Source organism: Mercenaria mercenaria, chromosome 13, assembly GCF_021730395.1.
Source record: "Mercenaria mercenaria strain notata chromosome 13, MADL_Memer_1, whole genome shotgun sequence".
Taxonomy (NCBI): Eukaryota; Metazoa; Mollusca; class Bivalvia; order Venerida; family Veneridae; genus Mercenaria; species Mercenaria mercenaria.
The window spans coordinates 45,366,978-45,388,899 of NC_069373.1; the positions used below are offsets into that span (position 1 = coordinate 45,366,978).

General features: G+C 34.4%; 2 protein-coding genes across 9 annotated transcripts in view; one reads left to right on the forward strand and one right to left on the reverse strand.

The window, feature by feature from the left end:
• LOC123528478 (uncharacterized) overlaps nucleotides 1–8,434 on the reverse strand; it is a 21,422-nt gene extending 12,988 nt beyond the window's left edge. The window contains exons 1-2 of one of the 2 annotated variants that reach the window (XM_045308232.2): nucleotides 8,392–8,434; nucleotides 4,008–4,119 (exon numbers count right to left, since the gene is read on the reverse strand). The gene's annotated coding sequence lies outside the window, so the exon portion shown is untranslated. Of the gene's footprint in view, nucleotides 1–4,007; nucleotides 4,120–4,299; nucleotides 4,650–8,391 lie in introns of those variants that run through there. The other variant, XM_045308233.2, reaches the window with a different exon arrangement.
• Nucleotides 1–21,922, forward strand: part of LOC123528476 (oocyte zinc finger protein XlCOF7.1-like) — a 25,779-nt gene extending 3,857 nt beyond the window's left edge. Inside the window, exons 1-7 of one of the 7 annotated variants that reach the window (XM_053521683.1) lie at nucleotides 8,466–8,595; nucleotides 15,039–15,147; nucleotides 16,915–16,958; nucleotides 17,422–17,540; nucleotides 18,299–18,455; nucleotides 19,810–20,403; nucleotides 20,835–21,922. In XM_053521683.1, coding sequence (XP_053377658.1) covers nucleotides 17,442–17,540; nucleotides 18,299–18,455; nucleotides 19,810–20,403; nucleotides 20,835–21,661 — 1,677 coding nt within the window. In that variant the 5' untranslated portion in view covers nucleotides 8,466–8,595; nucleotides 15,039–15,147; nucleotides 16,915–16,958; nucleotides 17,422–17,441 and the 3' untranslated portion in view covers nucleotides 21,662–21,922. Of the gene's footprint in view, nucleotides 1–8,460; nucleotides 8,700–10,825; nucleotides 10,850–11,019; nucleotides 11,223–15,038; nucleotides 15,148–16,914; nucleotides 16,959–17,421; nucleotides 17,541–18,298; nucleotides 18,456–19,809; nucleotides 20,404–20,834 lie in introns of those variants that run through there. The other 6 variants (XM_045308220.2, XM_045308223.2, XM_045308219.2 and 3 more) reach the window with 6 other exon arrangements.

The window sequence follows — 21,922 nt, forward strand, 5'->3', positions numbered from 1 at the left end:
CATTCAGACCAACTTTTCATACAGAACACATGGAAAATTTGGCCTTTACCGAGGTCACAAGATTTTTCTAATATTTGACCTACTGACCTAGTTTTTGATGGCACGTGACCGTGTTTCGAACTTGACCTAGATATCATCAAGGTGAACGTTCTGACCAATTTTCATGAAGATCTTTTGAAATATATGGCCTCTAGAGAGGTCACAAGGTTTTTCTATTTTTAGACCTACTGACCTAGTTTTTGATGGCACGTGACCCAGTTTCGAACTTGACCTAGATATCATCAAGATGAACATTCTGACCAACTTTCATAAAGATCCCATGAAAAATGTGACCTCATGGAAATTAAAGGCATCAATCATTTAATCTGCCGTAATGAGAACGAAACAAAAAGATTATTTTAACCCGATAATCGGTTGCTAATTGATTGCAAATTGCATCTTCTCGCGTGTCAATATGTTTATTACACATTGTTATATGGCCTGGTGCACAGTAAAGTGCCCAATTCAGCAAAAAATCATGTACATAGCCCCATCTTTCAAACAATACATGATAGAACTATGAAATAAAGTTTATAAGTAAGGTATGATACAGATGTAGATGTGGAGGTGAACATTTATCATGAAAATTTAAAAATAAAGTAGTGCGACAAGTTTAAGTAGGCAAAACTTAGCCATTTTTGCATGTAACGGGTTAGCATCTAAAATTTCATCATTTTTGTAAGCTGTCTCACAGAAATTCTGTTCTTTATTACATCTTCACTATTAAATTTTGTGAAAGAAAAATATCTTTGCTTTGATTTGATATATAACATCATGTTCTTCTGTAATTCTTGTTCTGAGAATCATGGTTTGAACCAAAGTTGTATGGATGTAACGCCCTAGAAATCTGAAAATGCTATACTTAAAAAAGTGAAGAAAAAAGTAGTATCTTTTGGTGCTAGAACATGTGGGATGGCCTTGAAAAGTTTGAAAAATATGTAAGTTGAAATAGTCAAAGTATCATTTCTGTACATCAAGTCTATAAATAAATATAGCTGAATATCTCATCAAAAGTTAGTTTGTGACAAAAAATCCGTAATGTCCGTCCCCCTTCCATAAACTTCATTAAGTGTTATAAAACTAGAAATTTGCAGCATATTTTTATTACATATGATGACATGAGTAACATTTCCAAAAACTGTTGAAATCCATCAAGCTGTTTTTTAGATATTGACAAAAGTGTAAAAGTTATCTGTAATGTCCGTCCCCGTAATGTCCGTCCCCACTTATCATTGATTTTAAATGTTGTATATATATTATTATTTTCTATCAAATTCAATTCCTTTTATTTCTGATTTATCAATAAGAACTGAAATTTAAAAACAAATGCATTTAAAATCAGTAAAATACATTATTTTGTGACATTTTATTCTTAAAAACACAGTGTGTGTAAAAAATGTCAAAATTTGTTGAAATCTTCAGCAAAATGAATCAGTTTCATACATGAATTTTACTTTCATATAAAGAACTCATGAAAAAACATGAAAAAAACTAATGAGTATATAGATAAAGTAAAACTTTGCCAAACATTATCTATAAGCACATTTAAAGTGCTGGGGGACGGACATTACATTTTTGTACTGAAACTACATGTTGAAAAAAGTAAGTAGAGTTTTAGTCTTCTGTCTTCTTGAAATTTATAGTATTATAATTTATAGGTTTTAACATCATATCCAGAAAACTATGCCCCCCTTTTTTCCCTTAGTAATTACAAAAACGTTTTGAAATGCTACCATAAACACTTATTCCCCCTCCCCTAGTGCCCTACTGTATATTTCTTATCTTTTATATTTTCTCTTATATTTTCATCAACACCATAAAGGGTCATAAGATGCATCATAATCATAACATAATTAATTAGTGACCTATGGAGGTGGCAACAACATGCCATAAAACACAGGTGGCCATAGAAGATCACAAAATCACACTTTCTCAACAGGGTGCCAATATACAAGGGACCATAAAACCCCTAAACTGGATCTTAATTGATCATTATGGAATCTTTACCTAAAACAACACTCTTTGATGTAAGTGTTATAATCCAGTGTATTGTATAAAATTAAAACCCCTAGTAAGGATATATTTTGCCTTTTTTGCCAAAGACCTCACCCCTTTAAAAAAAAGTATATATTAAATTAAACCGTGAAAAATAAAAGACTGGTACAAGTATACAAAAAAACAATGTGTTGAAGTGTTATATTTTTTGAGTCACAGACAGAACTTTATTATGTTATCATTATTTCTTTTTGTACCATTAACACAACACTGATAGAAAGCTAAACTGATACAGTAATGTTATGGTCATCTACATTTAATATGCTTGTATTCTCATGGAAGGTTGTTAGATATGGATTAGTTTTATGGGAATGCGTGTGCTGCATGTATGTTTTTTTCTTTGAAACAGAACAGTATTTGCATATATATGATAATATGAGGTGAAGAATTGATTTTAAAGCTGATTTTGACAAATACTGCTTGTAGAATACTTTTTGAAATTTAGTAGAAATGAAATACTTCTATCTCGCTCGCTTTTTAACTGCTTTTTAAATGAATGTCTGAAATGAAGTTCCTTTATCATTTAGTAAAACCATTTACTATATTTATAGACATATTACCTATTGAAATGACACAAATGTTCCCTTAGTTAAGAAATTTGAATTTCAGAGTAATTTTTGTTCCAAAGTAGTTATAAAAGCTGAACCAGTCATTTTATGTAATGTCCGTCCCCCGTTTCCGACACTATTTATTTATGATATTTCTGCTTAAATGTAATATAAATAAGAGTATTTATGTTTCTACTTTGTTGTTTGTATTAATTAATTGCTTTAAAGGTGTTTTCCTGCTGTAAATGTTCCGTTTTCCAAATTTTGTATTAAAGTGAATTTTACGATTAACAGAAAATAATCGTAATTTCAAAGAAATTAGCTATTTTTAAAAAAAACTGGAAAAGCAAAGAGTTAAGGCTTATATTTTCTTATCTGTGACCTCAAACTATTAGAAAGTACACATAAAAGAACTGGTTTTGTATAAAACATTTGCAGTAGGAATCTAATTTGAATGACAGTGTAATGTCCGTCCCCAACCCGACATGGCAACTTAAATCCACTTTTTTGAAAAAAATTCCCAAAAAGTTATCTATTTGGGTATTGAACCTTGTGCACAACATGTTGAAGTGTTGAAAAAAGGTATTTTTCAAGGCAAAGTAAAATCTTTATTTTTTGACTTAGATGCTAACCCAATTGGGCACTTTACTGTGCACCAGGCCATATGTAAAGTAAACGTCAGTGACCTAGATATCATCAAGATGAACATTCTGACCAACTTTCATGAAGATCCCATGAAAAATGTGACCTCTAGAGTGGTCACAAGGTTTTTCTATTTTTAGACCTACTGACCTAGTTTTTGACCGCACATGACCCAGTTTCGAACTTGACCTAGATATCATCAAGATGAACATTCTGACCAACTTTCATAAAGATCCCATGAAAAATGTGACCTCTAGAGTGGTCACAAGCAGAAGTTTACGGACGCACGCACGGACGGACGACGGACGACGGACACCGCACGATCACAAAAGCTCACCTTGTCACTTTGTGACAGGTGAGCTAAAAATAACTGAGTTTGGAAGAATGGGGGAGGATGGGGTAACTGAGTTGGGGAGAATGGTGCGGGATTGGGTAAAGGAGTAAGAGAGAATGGATGCGGATCATGGGGTAACTGATTTAGTGTGAATGGTGAGAATTTGCATATACATGCCATATTATCTGACAACTTTAATGTCAAAGCAAGCATTTGTTTACAACAGCCACATCTGTCATTATATCTGTTTCCAAAACAATGTAAAACTGTTATGCCTGAATCGCAGTTACCTCCCTTTTGACTAGTATTTTGTTTTGAAATTAACTTTTACATTCATACTCATTTATAAATCAAACTGAAAAGCTTCTCAGACACACAGAAGAACTTACAAAATTTCAAGATTAGTTCTTATGAAGGCAGCGAACAGTTTTCACATCTTCTCTGAATACAGTTGCTTACTTGACTTTCAAAACCTCACATAAAAAGTCTGTAACCACGCACCTGAAATACAAATATTACACTATTAACATGACCTTATGTGTCTCATTACTAACCATCAACAGTACATGTCTAACATCTACTTTTCAGTTTACAAACCCTGAATTTTCTGCTCTCCCGGTCGTGAAATATGATAAAAAAAAAGCTATATTTACCAAGTTTCACATGGCTACAGAAAATTACCTAAAAATAACAGCACCAACTGCTACACAGCTTCTTAATCCAGTAACACTGTTAAATCTGAAAGTAACCTCAAATATGAGGGCCAATGGCACAATTTTTCTCTCTCAGTATTTCAATTTCCCTGCAGCTTTTGTCAAAATGTCAGTTCCACATTAAGCTCGCATTTTCTCACATCTGCAAGCCACTTTGTCCTTATTTCAAGGTCAAGGCAACTCAACTAATTTTTACTCAATAAATGAAATTTAATTCCTGCCAATGAACTTCAATTCTAGCAATTATTATTATTTCTAAGTACAAATATGCACTTCAATCTGTAAATTGACTTTTTATTTGTAAATCTGAACCCAGCCAATTTGACACTCAACACCTGAAAACTATTTCCTGCTTCCTTAAATAAAAGTGTCAAAAACTTCCCCATAGTGTAACATTTGCTGTTAATTTTATAATTTGATCAACTTAGACCAAAAGAAACCCATTTTCATAAACATCCAACTTAAGCAATTGAGAATATTGACAATTGAAATAGATCTTGTATTCACAAACTCTGCCAGGAACATGAACCCAAATTCCCCAGTAATATTATGGTTTCATCTTATTAAAGCTCCTATGCACATAAAAATAAAGTATCAACACTGTCAAACTTGAATTCATGAGTCATGACAATTATAAATTACTGATCCTGTCCTTTGAAGCTACAAACACATGTATGAGGGCGATATGTCACCTTCTTAGTGCTTCACAAATTACCATTCATGCTTATTTGTGTATCCAAAGACACTAAAATGGTTTCTATTCGGAAACAACTGTCTGTCCTGTGACGCTTAGCTATGATGTACATTAAATTTACATTTCATCCTTGTAGCTGACTGCATCAGACCATGAATCCATATTGAGACATCAATTTGTTGATGATCACTTTTCGCAAGTGACAAAATACAAGCAAAAAGCTGTTTTTGAACCAAAACATCCAAAAGACAAACAAGAGGATCATGATGACCCTGGATCGCTCACCTGAGTAATATGAGCTACATGTTTCAAAGATCAAACTTATGATAAAATATTAAGAAAGTCAGTAGGTCACATTCATGGTCAATGACATTCAGTTTTACAATGGGTGTGCAAAACTGTGTATGTCATCAAAATTTCATGGCTGTATCTTAAAAAACAAGAAAGTAGGTCAGTAGGTCAAGGTCAAAGTCAAGTGACATCATATTACTTGGGTTCATCTGGTAATTATTAATTTATTACTAAACAGTCTTGGAAATAGGATCAAATGATTTTTTAAAGCATTTTTTCCTATATAACTCACACAGTAACTAAGTTACCCCAGGGTGGGACTTCTTTTAACCCAAGGTTCATAATTTGAACAATTTTAGTAGAGAATGCATCATACCAAATATCAAAAGCATAGGTTGTATGGTTTCAGACAAAAGGATTTTTAAAGTTTTTTTCCTATATAAGTCTATATAAAACTTTGGACCCCCAGGGCAGGGCCTCTTTTCACCCAGGGGTACAGTTTTAACAATTTTGGTTGAGGACCATAAGACAATGCTACAAACCAAATATCAAAGGTCTAAGTGTTGTGGTTTCAGACAAGAAGATTTTTAAACTTTTTTTCATATATAAGTCTATGTAAAACTTGAGACCCCTGGGGTGGGGCCATATTTGACCCTAGAGGGATAATTTGAACAATCTTGGTAGAGGACCACCAGATGATGCTACATAACAAATATCAAAGCCCTAGGCCATGTGGTTTTGTACAAGAAGATTTTCAAAGTTTTCCCTATATAAGTCTATATAAACCATGTGACCCCGGGGCCGGGCAATATTTGACCCTAGGGGGATAATTTGAACAAATTTGGTAGAGGACCACTAGATGATGCTACAAACCAGATATCAAAGCCGCCCTGTGGTTTTGGCCAAGAAGATTTTTAAAGTTTTTCCTTTTGGTTGCCATGGCAACCAGAGTTCTGCATGGAATTCAATTCTTTGAACAATTTTGAAAGGCGGCCACCCAAGGATCATTCCTGTGAAGTTTGGTGTAATTCTGCCCAGTGGTTTTCAAGAAGATTCTTTTAGAAAATGTTGACAGACACATGACACAGTACGACTGACATTGAGCAGTCACAAAAGCTCACCATGAGCCTTTGGCTCAGATGAGCTAAAAACTGTGTACCTTCTAGCATTTGTCTGGTATCGATTTTTTGTCGCACTATAGCCTAACAGCGCACGTGTGACGCATTACCAGTCTAATCCTTTAAATGTTCCATGGCCTTGAGTCTGTGTTTCAGGGGAGATAAATTTGATTTATGTTTTGGTGTTTACTTCCAGTTGATTATTTTTCCCAAAATGGACCATAATTTACTGCACAGAAATTTCCCAATTTCAAAGGCGAAGGCCTCTTCCCAATTTCCTGATGAAAAGGCCTGGTTAACGTTACGTTTTGATCCATAATTGTTTTTTACCAATTGTGCAATTTCCTGTGGTTGTCTGACTCTGAGAACAGTTTTATCAAAGATTGATTATCTGACTCCAAAGAATTAACAATATGTTATCTATATTTGTGTCATTGCATGAAAAATTGAAGGTGTTATCGCCAGCATAATTATTTGCCTTACCTTTTTAAAACTGGCTTATTGGGATATTATTATTTTATGATATTCCTACTTTGTAATTTTTTTGGGCAGCATTTGTTTGACGGCCGGGACACTCAGTGTTGTCTTGGAATAAATTCCATGCGCGGGTCCAGAGGTGGGGACCAGGGGTACGGACCCCCTCTGGAAAACCCTTCTTAAGGAAAGAAGGACAAGAAGGAAAGAAAATGTTTTTCGAAAAAGGCAACATTAAGACCACATTCAAAGTATATGCGGCTGCGGCTGCTGCTACATACGACCCCGACATAATTCATATTTATATTAGTTATCTCAAAGAGCTATAAAAATAAATAGATCGGCAACTTGAAAGGCATATAGAGCAAATCTCACCAACATCCCGTGACAACTGAATGAGACCTCGTTGTAAGCGTCTGTTGATCACGATTGATCAAGTCGGCAAACGCTTTTAAATAAGGTTACTTTCGGATCGATTGTTTATAATGATAATGGTGCTTTTTAATGTTATTAGTATTTCCTACACTGGGAAGGAATGAATTTATGATTGGAAGTCTAAGAAATCAACAGTTTTCGTTTGAAAAAAGGACTCGATTTGGTTTATTACGCGCCGGGCGTACCGCCAATTTTATTCATAATTTTAACATGTCCAAAACATTGCGGAATGATACTAATTTCACTTGGGTAATGATTACATTTTACTCGGACTTTATCATAGACTCCCTGTGTAAAATCCCAAACTTTCAACTGAAATAAAAGTATTAAATTGATATAATATTTCAATGAAACTTCAAAGTTTTGTTGTTTGTAGCATCATCTGGGGCATGTGCAGTGAGAAATCTTAATTTGATTTCTAAAATAGTGTGATATTTATTTCTAAAGTCACTATATGTTCATTGTAAATATACTTTGTTATACCCAAGTGGAAACTGGCAGGTACTCGAAAATGCAGCTGTCTGATTGGTCAATTAGAACCCCTAATGTACTGTGATGTCATGATAAAGTTATGAATACTTAGTAAGCGTCTGTTGATTTGATCACGATTGATCAAGTCGGCAAACGCTTTGAAATAAGATAACGCTCTAACACGAGATGACACGGGATTATCCCCAGTTGCCATTCTGTGTATTTTTAGTTCTTTGGTTATCTAAAAGAAATTAAGACTTTTACCTTCAAGAAAACTTGATTTTATCATTTTCCCCAAATTTAACAGGTTAGCCCATAAAACTGTGAAAATAAGAGGTATAATGTATATAAAATTGCAGTGAAATGGTGTTCTTAAATGCTCTTAAAATGCACCAGAATGCAGAAAATGAAGCGCTAAATTTCAAAATTTTCTGTGGGGTGAGGTCGGACCCCCTCTGAGAAAATTGGCTGGATCCGCGCATGAATTCAGTATCTTTTTGAAAATCTCACACAAAAGTGCACACGTGAAATACAAATAATGCAATATTGACATGAAAATGTGCGTGTAATTACAAACCTTCGGTTGCAGTCATTGCCCGGTACGGCTTTTGTTTTCTCCGTAATCTTAGCACATCGTGACAAATACGAATCAATTAACATCGCACCGGTTTATTATTAATTTTTAAACAAAGCTCTAAAATCAGAACTGACCGACAAAGAATATTGTATGCAGTTTATGTTGTTCTTAAGAGATATAACATGTAACAGAAGGAGAGAACGTGTAAGGATAGAAGCCTTTTTGTACTACGAGACACTGACAATTTCATGTTTCCGGATAAGTTTCAGTTTCGGATAGCTTTTGGATGTTTCATCAGCTAGTTAATTGTCAGAGACGGTATCAAGTCAAAACGTCCCCTAGTCAAAACACCCCCCATAAGTTGCTGTTCGAATGTTCGTAGGTAACTCCAGTCTTAGTGAACCATTCTGGGATCGTAAGTCCCGTTTTGGTTGGTACACATTCAGCATTTTCTTGATATACTGGACCTTTGTTATGTAATGTTTTATAGGTAAGTGTTAGGTTTTTGAATTTGATTCCGTACTCTACAGGTAGTCAGTGGAGATCTTTCAGGATAGGAGTAACATGGTCATAGCGGGACGATTTTGTGATGAGGCGGTTGCTGTGTTTTGAACGTGCTGTAGTCTTTTAAGATTTGTTTTCGGTATTCCATGCAGCAGCACGTTACAATAGTCCATCCGTGATGTTACTAGGGAGTTTACTAGAGATTTTGTTGCGTCAGTTGTTAGATATTTTCTTATGTGACCAATTTGTCTGATCTGACCATAGCAGAATCTGAATACCGAGTTTATGTGCTGTTCCATGTCTAATCTCGCGTCAAGAATATCACAATATTAATTCACAGTGTTCCAGCTACACAATATCAAGAAGTCAAATTCATTTTTAGGCTAGTTAATGTTTTTATCACAATTATTTCTCATCCTGAACTGTTGTGGTGAGCCTTGGTTTGTAAATGGTGCTCATGTTTTTTAGCAAGGAACTCACAGACATACCCCCTGCGCGGTAGCTGTAAAAGACATAAGAAACATTTATAGGAGATAGAAATCACAAATTGTGCATAAGTAACTGAAAAAAAGATATAGTAAGAAAATGAGATGACTGAAAAGAATGTTAATACCTTTTTACACAAACTATAAATAATAATACATTTTTACACAAACTATAAATAACTTTCTGAAAAAAATCTGTTATGATGCTGTTGCTGGAAGAGAAGAGTTTTAGAAAATTCAGAAACATTTTTATCAAGACAGTTAAATACTAATAGCATGAACATAATCACCTGTCCCAAGCTGCGAATACCCTGGTTTGCATGGACCTATACTTTTCCCGCTGCAACCTACATAAGCCCAACTCCGACACCAACCTTACCCAAATATTACAATGAACAAGAGCTGTCGGAAGAATATTTTGTTATCTTAATTTTGATTTTTTGTCACTAATACAATTCAATATATACAGAATCTCTTGATTGAATTAACACCTATTGTAATCTGTTCATGTTATAACACATTATCACCTCTGATTGGATTAACTTGACAATGCATTGATTACTTGTATATTTGAATTTGTTTGCTTTTCATAATGTGATTATGATCTGTATATTGTTTTTTTCTTTCTGACTACATTTTCAATATTTTATAAAATAAAATAAAGGTATTATTAAATGGTAAAAGGTAGTTAATCAGATTTTGGCAGAAAATTACGTATTTGCCAAAAAAGTAGTTAGACAATTTGGAATATGATATGTATTCCACAAAAGACATTTACTGAAGTCGAGTAATTCAAGAAATAATGATAATAACATGAATATAACTTACCTGTGTCACAGGTTCTGTGTTGCCAGTTGCCACACGAGTCGCAGGCAATGGCATGTAGACGCGGTTTGACTTTGTTCCTACACTTAATGCAAGGACACTCCATTTTTAAGTTTTAACTTTTTTTTACATTATTTAATTGTTGTGCAATTATACTTTTAGATACCTGTTTACAAACATCTTGTTTGATCCATTATCACTTTGTCCTCATGCAGTTGTAACAATTTCATTTGTAACATAACATTATAATTTCATTTAATTTTATTATTAATAAATAACAGAAACATCACTTTTACACAATATAAACATCAGATAATTTCACAACATATAACATTCTTAACATTCTAAAACTAATGGTTTACAATATTCTAAATTAAAATCTATGCATGTAAAACAATATAATGAACATTATAATTCAATAATGTTTACCAAATTAACTTAAATAATATGTATTTACATAATAATAATAATAAAAATTATATAAATTTTAAGGGGGGTGTTTTGACCTGGTAATTTTTGGAAGGGGGATGTTTTGACCAGAAAAGGGGGACGTTTTGACCAAAATGGGGGGTGTTTTGACTAGGGGACGTTTTGACTAGGGGACGTTTTGACTAACATCCGTCAGAGACCACAAATTCGTTAGGGTAAAGAGCCAAAGCGGTTTTTTATTAATGCAGTAAAGAGTTTCCAATTACTATGCCTACACAAGAAACTCTGGACTTTTAGGGTTAGGGTTGTAGCACTGATACTATCAGCCGGCCACTTTACTTTTTGCAAAGAAGTATAAAATACACAGAATGGCAACTGGCTGTAATGTCGCGTGATCTCGTGTCAGAGCATGAATCGGCGTTATCTTAGTAAAAACAAACATCGGCGAGCATGGAGTTACAATTTGTACCTTTAAAACTACATTTAAAATACATGTTTAAGCTTCTCAAACAACATATAGTTTAATGTGAAATAGTCTTAAGACACAAAGTACACGTTTCTTACCATCAAAAGAAGCATGGTCATAAGGTGATAGTTAATTTACTGATGAATAATTGCTTTAGCATACAAAATGGCGCATGGAGAACGCGTCACTTCCGGTAAACGAGATCTCATTCAGTTGTCACGCTTTTTTGACGAGATTTGCTCAGTATGCCTTTCAACAGTCAGGGGTGTAACTGTTTCAAGTTATCACATTTTATAACCCATTTGAGTTATTGTGTTTACTTTCATAACTTGTTTCAGTTATCATAAAATATTACAAAGCCCTCCTGTGCCAAATGCTTATTTTGAATGTGACTAATGCAATAATTTCCTGAATCCTTGGTCTTTTATCTTTCCAGCTATGCAGTAAATTTTTTTACGCAAGGCTGATAAAGTCTTACGCAAATGGTTTTAAAGCTATAAAACTCTTAACATCATGCTCATCAGGCCATCATCAGACTAAAAGAGAATTTGATTAACCACAGTTTGCTACTAATTACACTTTGATGGTCAATTTGTGAGAACAGCAAAAAGGCTTTTTATGAATAACTTACCTGGGTTATCTATATTTTATAACTCATACAGGTTATAAAATGCTGGAAAAAGTAACTGAAATAGGTTACATAACTTTAAACAGTTACACCCCTGACTGTTCAAGTTGCCGATCTATTTATTTTTTTATAGCTCTTTGCTTTTTGGAAGTGTCTATGGGTACAGATCCGTACCTCTAGAATCTGATTCTAGTGGTATGGATCCGTACCTCTAGACAAGCCTGTAAGGGGGTTTTCTACGGGTACGGACCTCCTTTTTCTAGAGATTTAGGGTTATGTATATCTTAAATTTTGTTGAAAATGAAGTAACAAATAAGACTTAACCAGTCTTCACTTAAAACTTGGATCTTATTGGTTTACAGATACCAGCGTTCACTCGATTGTTTAACTTCTCTTTCAAAACTTAAATAACCGAGGAACTCCAAATGAATACTCTGTTCCGTGCCGATTAGTTTGTTGTCAAATAAATTGTTGATAACAGCTAGATCTATCCCTTAAATGAATTCTATTTGAAATTCAGCAAAAAAAATAGGCATAATAATATGCACCTATTTATTTTGTTATTTAACAAGGTATAATGATAATCGGCACGGACTTGATTGTTTAATAATCAATTAAGCGACATTAAGTAAAAGAAAGTGTTTGTGAAAACGTCCCTTGTATCTCGTAACGACTACCAAATGTGTGAAAAAAACATTATACACTAAGGGTTAATTATCAATTAAATATAGTTTTTTCCCAACATATTTAAGATTATTTTGTTTAATCTTAAATATCGATATATTTTTTTTCTGCCAGTTTGAATCCTCGTGATTTATTTGGTGTTCCTCGATTATTTACGCTTCGAAAGAAAATGTAACAAATCGGATGAACATTGTTATCTGTAAACTATTTAGATCCAAGTTTAAGGTGAATTCTGATGAAGTGTTATTTTTATTTCATTTTCAACAAAATTTGAAATGTAAATGACCCATAATCTCTAGAAAAAAATGGATGTCAGTACCCCTACTAGAAAACCCTAAACAGGCTTGTCTAGAAGTACGGATCCGTACCTCTAGAATCAGATTCTAGAGGTACGGATCCGTACCCCTAGACACTTCCTTATTTTTTTACCATGCCTACACAAGAAACCCTTTGGACACTTTCCGTGAAGGAAGTGGCTATTCTTACAGTCTTACAGTTACACATTGTACTGAATTCATTTGACTGGTATAATTTCACCCGACTTCTTTTACTTTTCCGGTAAAATGATCCAGAAAAGACAGAAAAGGGAAGTGATTTCCCCTAGTAAAACTCATTTTATTAGCTCACCTGTCACATAGTGACAAGGTGAGCTTTTGTGATCACCCTCTGTCCGTCGTGTATCCGTGCGTGCGTCCGTCCGTCCGTCCGTCCGTCAACAATTTCTTGTCTGCACAATAGTGGTTTCATTTATGATTTTATTTTAACCAAACTTGCACACAACTTGTATCACCATAAGATCTCGGTTCATTTCTTGAACTGGCGAGATCCCATTATGGGTTCCAGAGTTATGGCCCCTGAAAGGGCCAAAATCAGCTATTTTGACCTTGTCTGCACAATAGCAGCTTTATTTATGATTTGATTTTAACCAAACTGGCACACAACTTGTATCACCATAAGATCTTGGTTCCTTTCTTGAACTGGCCAGATTCCGTTATGGGTTCCAGAGTTATGGCCCCTGAAAGGACCAGAATTAGCTATTTTGCCCTTGTCTGCACAATAGCAGCTTCATTTATGATTTGAATTTAATCAAACTTGCACAAAACTTGTATTGCCATAAGATCTCAGTTCCTTTCTTGAACTGGCCAGATCCCCTAATGGGTTCCAGAGTTATGGCCCCTGAAAGGGCCAAAATTAGCTATTTTGACCTTGTCTGCACAATAGCAACTTCATTTATGATTTGATTTTAACCAAACTTGCACACAACTTGTATCACCACAAGATCTTGGTTCCTTTCTTAAACTGGCCAGATTCCATAATGGGTTCCAGAGTTATGGCCCCTTAAATTCCAAAATTGGCTATTTTGGCTTTTGCAGCCATATAGAGACTTCATTTATGATTTTATTTGATTCAAACTTCCAAAATATCTTCAACAACAATAAATCTTGGATTCTATGACAAATCAGATCCAATCGTAGTTTCCAGAGTTATTTTATATCTGATTACCTCCCCTGATTGTAGTCAAAATGGATTTATATCAGTAAGTACTTACAGGACTTATTTGAAATTTCATTATTGTCATTAGTTGGACCGAGCCAATCAGGGTAGATAACTATGGACTGATTTTATGTCAAATTACCTCCCTTTATTTCAAATTAAAATGGGTATATCTCCGTAACTAATGAAGATACTGATCTGAAATTTTATTTATGTCAACAGATTTATTTGGCAGATCCTTCTTTTGTTAACTTACAATAATTTTCTTTTGAATTACTTCCCTTTTACGTTACTATAAATAGCCTATTTTTAGTAATTTTTTTATTATTGGCCGTAGGGAAAAACTGAGACCACTTTTCTGTGGTACAACATGGATGGTACCTCCAATTTTTAGGTGTATTTTAACATATCTGTACCTTGTAAGAATTTTGTTTTTCTTTTTGGTTAAATTTCTTTCCTTTGTTGTTCCTGTCCTTTAGACTTAGATATTTTTTCTGAGGACATTCTTGTCCTCAAGTGCAATGATAACAGGTGAGCGATATAGGGCCATCATGGCCCTCTTGTTCCATTTTATTACTTCCATTGGATAAATCGTTGTTTTTGACATTGTATAACTTTCTGGCATTAGTAATTTAGTTTGCTCTCATATTGATAATTTGATTATGGTAACCTAGTGTATTATCCAGTTACGAAAAAATGTAAACAGCTGGTTGAAAATCTACAAAGACGTGCAACAGCACTAGTTCCTGAAATTAGACATCTTTCTTATAATGTAAGAGGTTAATTAATTATATATTCCTTCTTAAATTTGGACTATCATAGAAATAGATTTGATATGATCCCGGTATTTAAAATAATACACAAGACAGATGATGTAAACATGAAAACTTTCTTCAGTTTTGCTGGAAATAGCAGTACAAGAGGTCATAATTTGAAACTTTACAAACTAAAAGCCAAAAAATCATTACGGTTAAACTCCTTTGGACATCGCACTATAACAGCTATGGAATAACTTACCAGAGGAATTAGTCAACAGTGACACCTGTAATTTCATTCAAATCAAAACTGGATAAATACTGCATGGATATCTAAACGATACGTCATATATATATTTCTCATGTTTATTTAAAAGGTTTAGACTAGACTGGAGGTGGAGAACCGTTTTTATGACGTAGTTCAAGGGGGCTTATTTTAGCTAAAGGGCTATGGAGTGTGCCCAGAAGACAAAAGGTAGACAAAAGGTAGTTTAACATAAACAAACAATTTTAATGCAACAAATTTATTGTAAGTATATAATACTTATTTAACTGAAATTTGTCTTCTAAATAAATCGGAAAACGATTGTTGGTTGTACAGATGTAAATTCAATTACGTTATTAATATTAAAAAATATCGACCAAGTGTTTTCAGCTAAACCAGTTAGAGAATTATTATCTATGTTTCGTGTATATACATGCAAATTTTTCACAACAGTACAAATCTCTTACCACTCTAAACATGTTTATTGCCCTTTAACAGGGTTCTCACTAGCAATTTCAAGTTGCAGTCCTGGGACTCCCAAAGCTGAAAAAGTTGCAGTCCCAACTACTGACTAGACTTTTCGTCAAAACACAGGCCTCTAATTTGTACTGTCAGATTAAATGTAGACCGACAGACATTTTGTAATCACAATTCTTCACCCAAATATTGTTAAGATGAGATAAAAAGGTAAAGGTAAAATAAGTAAAATGTAGTCAAAAATTAATGTAATCAATTAATTTTCATTGCGTCTCACTGCAGAAACATGCGTCCAGGGACTCCCAAGCTGCAATAAACACGCGTATACCGGGACCAATTATGCGTACAGGGACGCCGATTTCGGCGTTTCCGGGAACCCTGCTTTAATTTAGTTTTATACTTGACGTTTGTCACACATCTGCTTAACATGTTTGCATCAATTCAGACCTGACATTTTATTTGCAACACAATGACCAAATGTGATTACATGTCATTTCCGAAATCGGTTGAAAATATATCAGTTGTATGAGTCTTCAGTACAATGTATTGTAACACAAAATCAACTGCCGTAGGAATAACCACCTGCAGGCTTTTCACTATTTTTAAGAGAGAGCCGTAAGAATAGCCTGCAAGTCTATTCCTTCGGGACTCTAAGAATAGCCACTTCCTTCCGTGAAATTACTCTTTGGTTTTTTAATGCAACCCCACAAATAAATAAAAGTACATAAAGAATAGGGAACTTATTGGGAATAAGGTAATGGCCGGTATAACATGGAATAAGGTTGAAGTTTAGTCTGTTCTGATTGTCCAGTAATGTAAACTTACTCAAGAAGTGATTTATTTTTCTAAATTGATTAAGAGTATACCAGGGACTGCGTTTTGGGCGAAGTTTAGCCGTAACTTAGCCTTTAAATATTTCATTTCGCCCTTCCCACTCAGAAAAGCAAAATTTCAGTCGCCCGAAAATTGGATGAAATATAAACACTGCTTTGTGATATCATGGCTAAATGAGATGCTGTTTTGATGACATCAGCATATTGTCAGGGAGAAGGTTTCTTACAATTATATTAATAAAAATAATGTTCCATCTGTGTTGCCTGGTGAAAAGAATAGCTGGGAAGCTGATTTAAATGTTAAATGAAACAAAATGTGTGCAATTAAATTTGTAAATGTAGCGAATGAATTAAATTTCTTTTGGAGTTCATGCATAATGAATGCATGACTCCTCCCCCACCCCCCCGCACACACACACCAAAATTTATATTTTGATTAAATGTTTCTGCAGCTAGGTGGCAGAAAGTAAACCTCTGGGTTAGCAAATCATTAAATGGCAGTAAAATTGGGGTTGAGATAATTATTAACTTTCAGTGAGAATTTCAAGTAGTTCATAAATTTATAATTTTATAGGTAAGTGACAGAACTTGGTACTGACTTATAATGGACAGTAAATCTAACTTGTGTCATCTTAGACTAGCTAGCATTTCAATGTTTTAATCTGATTCTATTTTTAGATTGGTACTGGTGGTGATCTATTTTGATAGGTGATGTTGGTGCTGTAAGTGATCTATTCTCAGTGTTCTGTTGGCATTAGGTGCTCTTTGTTTTTCTTTATACTCTGGAGCCAAAATGGATGAGATTTAACATAAGCTCTGCCATACTGATACCACTTAAAATAGATAATTAATCACAGACACTAAAGCATCATTAGCATTGATACCTGCACGAAGGTGGCACCTGAATGAAGAATCTCCCAGCTAGCCATGAAAAAGTCAAACAAGCTTTATCCGGCACCAGCTGCTAGCAGAGAATATACTATCAGCAATATGCAGCAATATTCTTCACATGTTCAAACTAAATTTGCCTGATTATTGTGGTCAAGTGCTCTGAAGAAGTTCACACCATGGTCTTTAAACTTGATCTAAATCTAACAGTTATTATGGCTTTTATTAGAGAGGCATTTGTTAGTCAACAGGATATGCCTTTCTGTTAAAAAGTACACTTTGTTGTTCTGTATTTAGGTTGTATCTATACCAGTACCATGATGGGGGACCTAGATTCATGCCTAGATGCCTTCAAGCACTTGCCATACTTCAAACCACTATATACAACCATTCTTAGACAGCAGATGCAGTATTTGGTAATTATAACATCAGTTTCTATATGCCGCTTTTAAGGCTTAAAGTCCCATTTAGTCACTTTAAGGCTTAAAGGCCCAGGCATAATGACTTTGTATATATAATGTGGCTGCCACATATTTGGCTATATAGTAATTTCTTGTTAAATCCTATTTTCAACCAATAATTTATAAAATATATTTCAAAGGTTTGAATATTTGATTCATATTGAGAAAATGTTACTGAATCGATCCATTGTTATCATTATGGCTATAACTGCCAGTATGCATTTACAGTAATGACAGTACTTGGTGTTTTTTTCTAACCAAGTAACTATACAATCTGTCTGTTTTGGCAGCTGCTTCATCTGATTTTAACATACAATTTAAAGTCCATTGGGACTTTAATGCAGGTTGTTCAAAAATTATTTTAGATGTATTTTGTAAAAGTGGTATTTTAAATTTTTATTCACAAATTACATGTACAATTTTTGTAACATGTATGAACTTATGAAAATAAAGCATTGAACATTGCAAAGTATCATGAGAAAATGTCAATAACAGTATTTTGTCATTAGTAATGAATTTGACATGGTTCTATTAAAATAATGAGGAAAATACATAAAATTATGTCCAGCATGATAAGGGTTAAGTCTGAAGAATGTCAAATTTCGTAACAGTAGAATATGCTGAAATTACATATTGAGAATACTGGTACGTGATTTGCTGATTTTTTTTGTCACGAGTGTCCATTACCTTAACAGTATCTTTATAATTTATAGACTGAACAACTTTCACAACATGCTGGTGAAGAGTCACTTGTATTAACAACAAACATCTCAGCCGGAACTATCTCAAGTCTCACTTCCACTTACGGAACAGGTTTTCTCGATCAGAGAGCAGACATAAAGAAACAATTTACAGTGCACTGTGCAAAGAGTAAGTACTATACAAACTAACCATATTGTGCCCCCTTTTTACTTAGAATTTCAGGTTTAGTTGTGCTATGGCACCAGGGCCTCCCCAAGGCCTCAGAAAGTTGTATCCACTTTTAGAGAGAAATTGCCAAATTGAGGCCGAGTTGCTAAAATTTGGCCACATATTATTTATAATAAAATTCTTGATACCACTTTCAAAAATCTATAGCCAGTTCTTTGAATTTATAGCATTTGGCTACTTTGGCAAATGGCAGAGGAAGCTCAGGGCACTTACTACTAAATGGATTTGATATTTGTTCCACATTATTAGTCACATGATATGACACATGGTGCATGTTACACCTGCAAATCATGTCTCTTTTTAATTTTGCTAATGTTTTTATACACTTACACTCTATCTCTGTTATTACTTATTATTACATAAATTTAACTCAGACCTTAACTTTTGTCCACTATAGTCATCCACATTGGATTCATAAAACACTCAGTGATTGCTCTGGCTTCCTCTGATGTTTGCTATTTCACTATCCAGCTTCGAAATAGTTGACCACACTGTCTTCCTTGACAGTTCTTGTTGAATGATTTAGTCATAGATAATATATGGAAAATGGTTGGGGACATGTATATCTGTTCAACTTGAAATTTCTTGAAAATTTTTCAAAACTTTGTTCCCTTTTCAGAAATACTGGCATATCCATTGCAAACACGGATATTTAACCAGGATAGGCATTTTAAGCAAATACAAGGCCCATTGATTTATTATTTCCTTGCCGAGGGATATTGGTTTGATGTCCATTCAGGTCTGTCCGTCCATGGCTTCCATCTATCTGTCTGTCCGGAATTGAAAATGCTTATAATTAAAAAGGTATTAAAACTAGAACCACCAAGCCTCAAATAATTATTAATCAGCACATGCCTTTGCTCACATGTATTATTATCCCCCTTGACCCAGTTAAAGCAGAGGTTTTCCCCTTGATTTGTTTGAGAAAAGAATGAAAATGCTTATAATTCAAGAAATATTTTATTAACCAGAACAACCAAACCTCATTATAGTTATTAATTAGTACATGGCCTTTGATCACATTTAGTGTTATTCCCCTTGACCAAGATGAAGGAGAGTTTTTACCCCTTGATTTGTTTCTTGCATATTGTCTCATATCAAACACCTAAAATGAGCACTGGCACCAACAGATGCTTTGTTCAGGTCCTTTTTTAACTGAGCGAGTAAGTAAGTAGACCAAGAACTCTTTTTTTGCATATTGCCTTACATGAAGCACTTCAGGCGAGCACTCGCATTCATAGAGAGTGTTCTTGTTTTGGTTGACTTAAAAGCTTTTTACGAATTGTCCTTTCAGATAAATTGAAGTACGACAGAAGTTTTAGCAGAAGGAACACTCATATTGACAATATATATCCACAAGATCAACAAAGCCCTGCTCTAAAAAGAAAAAGGCCTGATGTTCAGCAGAACAAACATGCAGTTGTTTGTGGTTACAGTCAAGGTAACCCTGTTATCATCGATGGTTACAGTCAGGCAAAGGACAACCATACAGTTATTGACAAAAACAGTCGAGCAAAAGATAATTATATAAATATTGATGGTTACAATCAGAGAAAGGAAAATGATAAAATTACTCATGCAGAAAAGACAGACAGAAAAGTTTGTGAAGTCTTAACTGAGAAAGGAGTTACTAGCATTGAAATAGAAAATGTTAGAAGTTTACAGCATGAAGAAGATTCAGATAAAGAGTGTAATGCAGATGGTAACAAATTACCAGAAAAGTTACTTGCTGATCCAGAATATAAAAGCTGCAATACTGATTTTATTAAACAGGAACCTGTTGAAAACAACTGTATTATAATTGCTGAAACAGCTCCAGAAAGTATATGCAATGAGTTAACTGCACCTCATAATAACCAGGACAGTGCCAGTATTTTGCCAGAATTGGGTAAGAGTCTTCTCCCTTTAGTAGGACAATGACAGAATTTCATAAGTCAGGTTACAGTTATTTCCCTTTGTATGAACCTGATAGTATTTTCACCCAAGTCAGGTAAGAATTACCTTCCTTTTGTAAGATGCTGACAGTTTTTATCTACAGTTAAATGAGAATTATCGCCTTTTGATGACAGTGACAGTTTTTCATTACAGTCTGGTATGAATAATCTCCATTGTGTAGGATACTCACAGTATTTAACTGGTTATATGCGAGTTAGCTCCCTTATGTAAGACAAGTCACAGTATTTCACTAGTCAGGTAAGAATGATCTCCCTTGTGTAGGGCACTACGTATTATACTAGTGTTGGATGAGAATTGTCACCATTTTGTCAGTATTATCCAATTTCTAGACTTTTTTAAGCTGGTTTTTTTTTTGTTCTTTAGGTTGTAAAGATTTACAAGAAGTCGCCATGGGTGGAAAAAATCCCGAAAGGAGTGAAGGTGGTATTTCTATTGATATCATGAACAATATGACAGATGATGTGATAACTATACAGAAGTCCTATCTAAGCAGCTCCGATGAGTGTTCACTGCCTGAGAAAATTTCCACGGAAACAGATGATGTAATTCGAGTACAAAAGTCTTATCTAAGCGACTCTGAAGAGGGTTGTAATAAAATTGCCACTGAAACAGACGGGAATAGTATGTGGATTGTAGCTGGTGTTGGTAGTGAAGCAAACCTAGTAGAAATGTCTGAAAGTAAAAGAAATGAACTAAATATGTTTAACAAGCAATATTCTGAGCAACCTGCAGGAGCTGGTATTAATAAATCCTTTGAGTCAGTAATGAACAAGAATTTTGCCAATGCTACAGGTGGCAGATTTTCATCTCGAGCAAATGTTGCCTCTGATGGTGAAAGTGGGGCACAGTTTATGTTTAATTTATCAACACCTACACAAATTCGTAGACCACCAAATGAGAATAAAACAAAATTTGAGTGTCGATACTGTACTCAATGTTTTACGACACCTGCCTCCCAGAGAAGACATGAACGAAGGCACACTGGTGAAACTCCATGGTCTTGTGAATTTTGTGATAAGAAGTTCTATAGAAAAGATGATTTGCATGTTCATTCCTTAAAACATAGTGGACAGAAACCATACATGTGTCCCATATGCCTCGTTGGCTATTGTAAAAAGAAATTGCTAGATGTGCATATTGCATCTCATGGAGACTGGACAGCGGCTTCTACTAGTAGTACTTCTGAATGATCTAACTTACTCTTTAAAACTTAAGAACGTAGAAGGGACTCAGTGGCTGAGCAGATGGCTGACATACAGCACTGGACCATTGAAGCTGTACAATAAAAACCTCATCTGAAGTTTAGTGTTCTAATATCAAAGGAGATCATCAAACTTACTAACTTAGTGCAAGAGCTGGAAAGTCTATATGACCTATAATTGTGTGACAATAGTACACAATAGACCTAAGTCTAGAAAAGTGTGACAATTAAACCCAACAAAAACAAATAA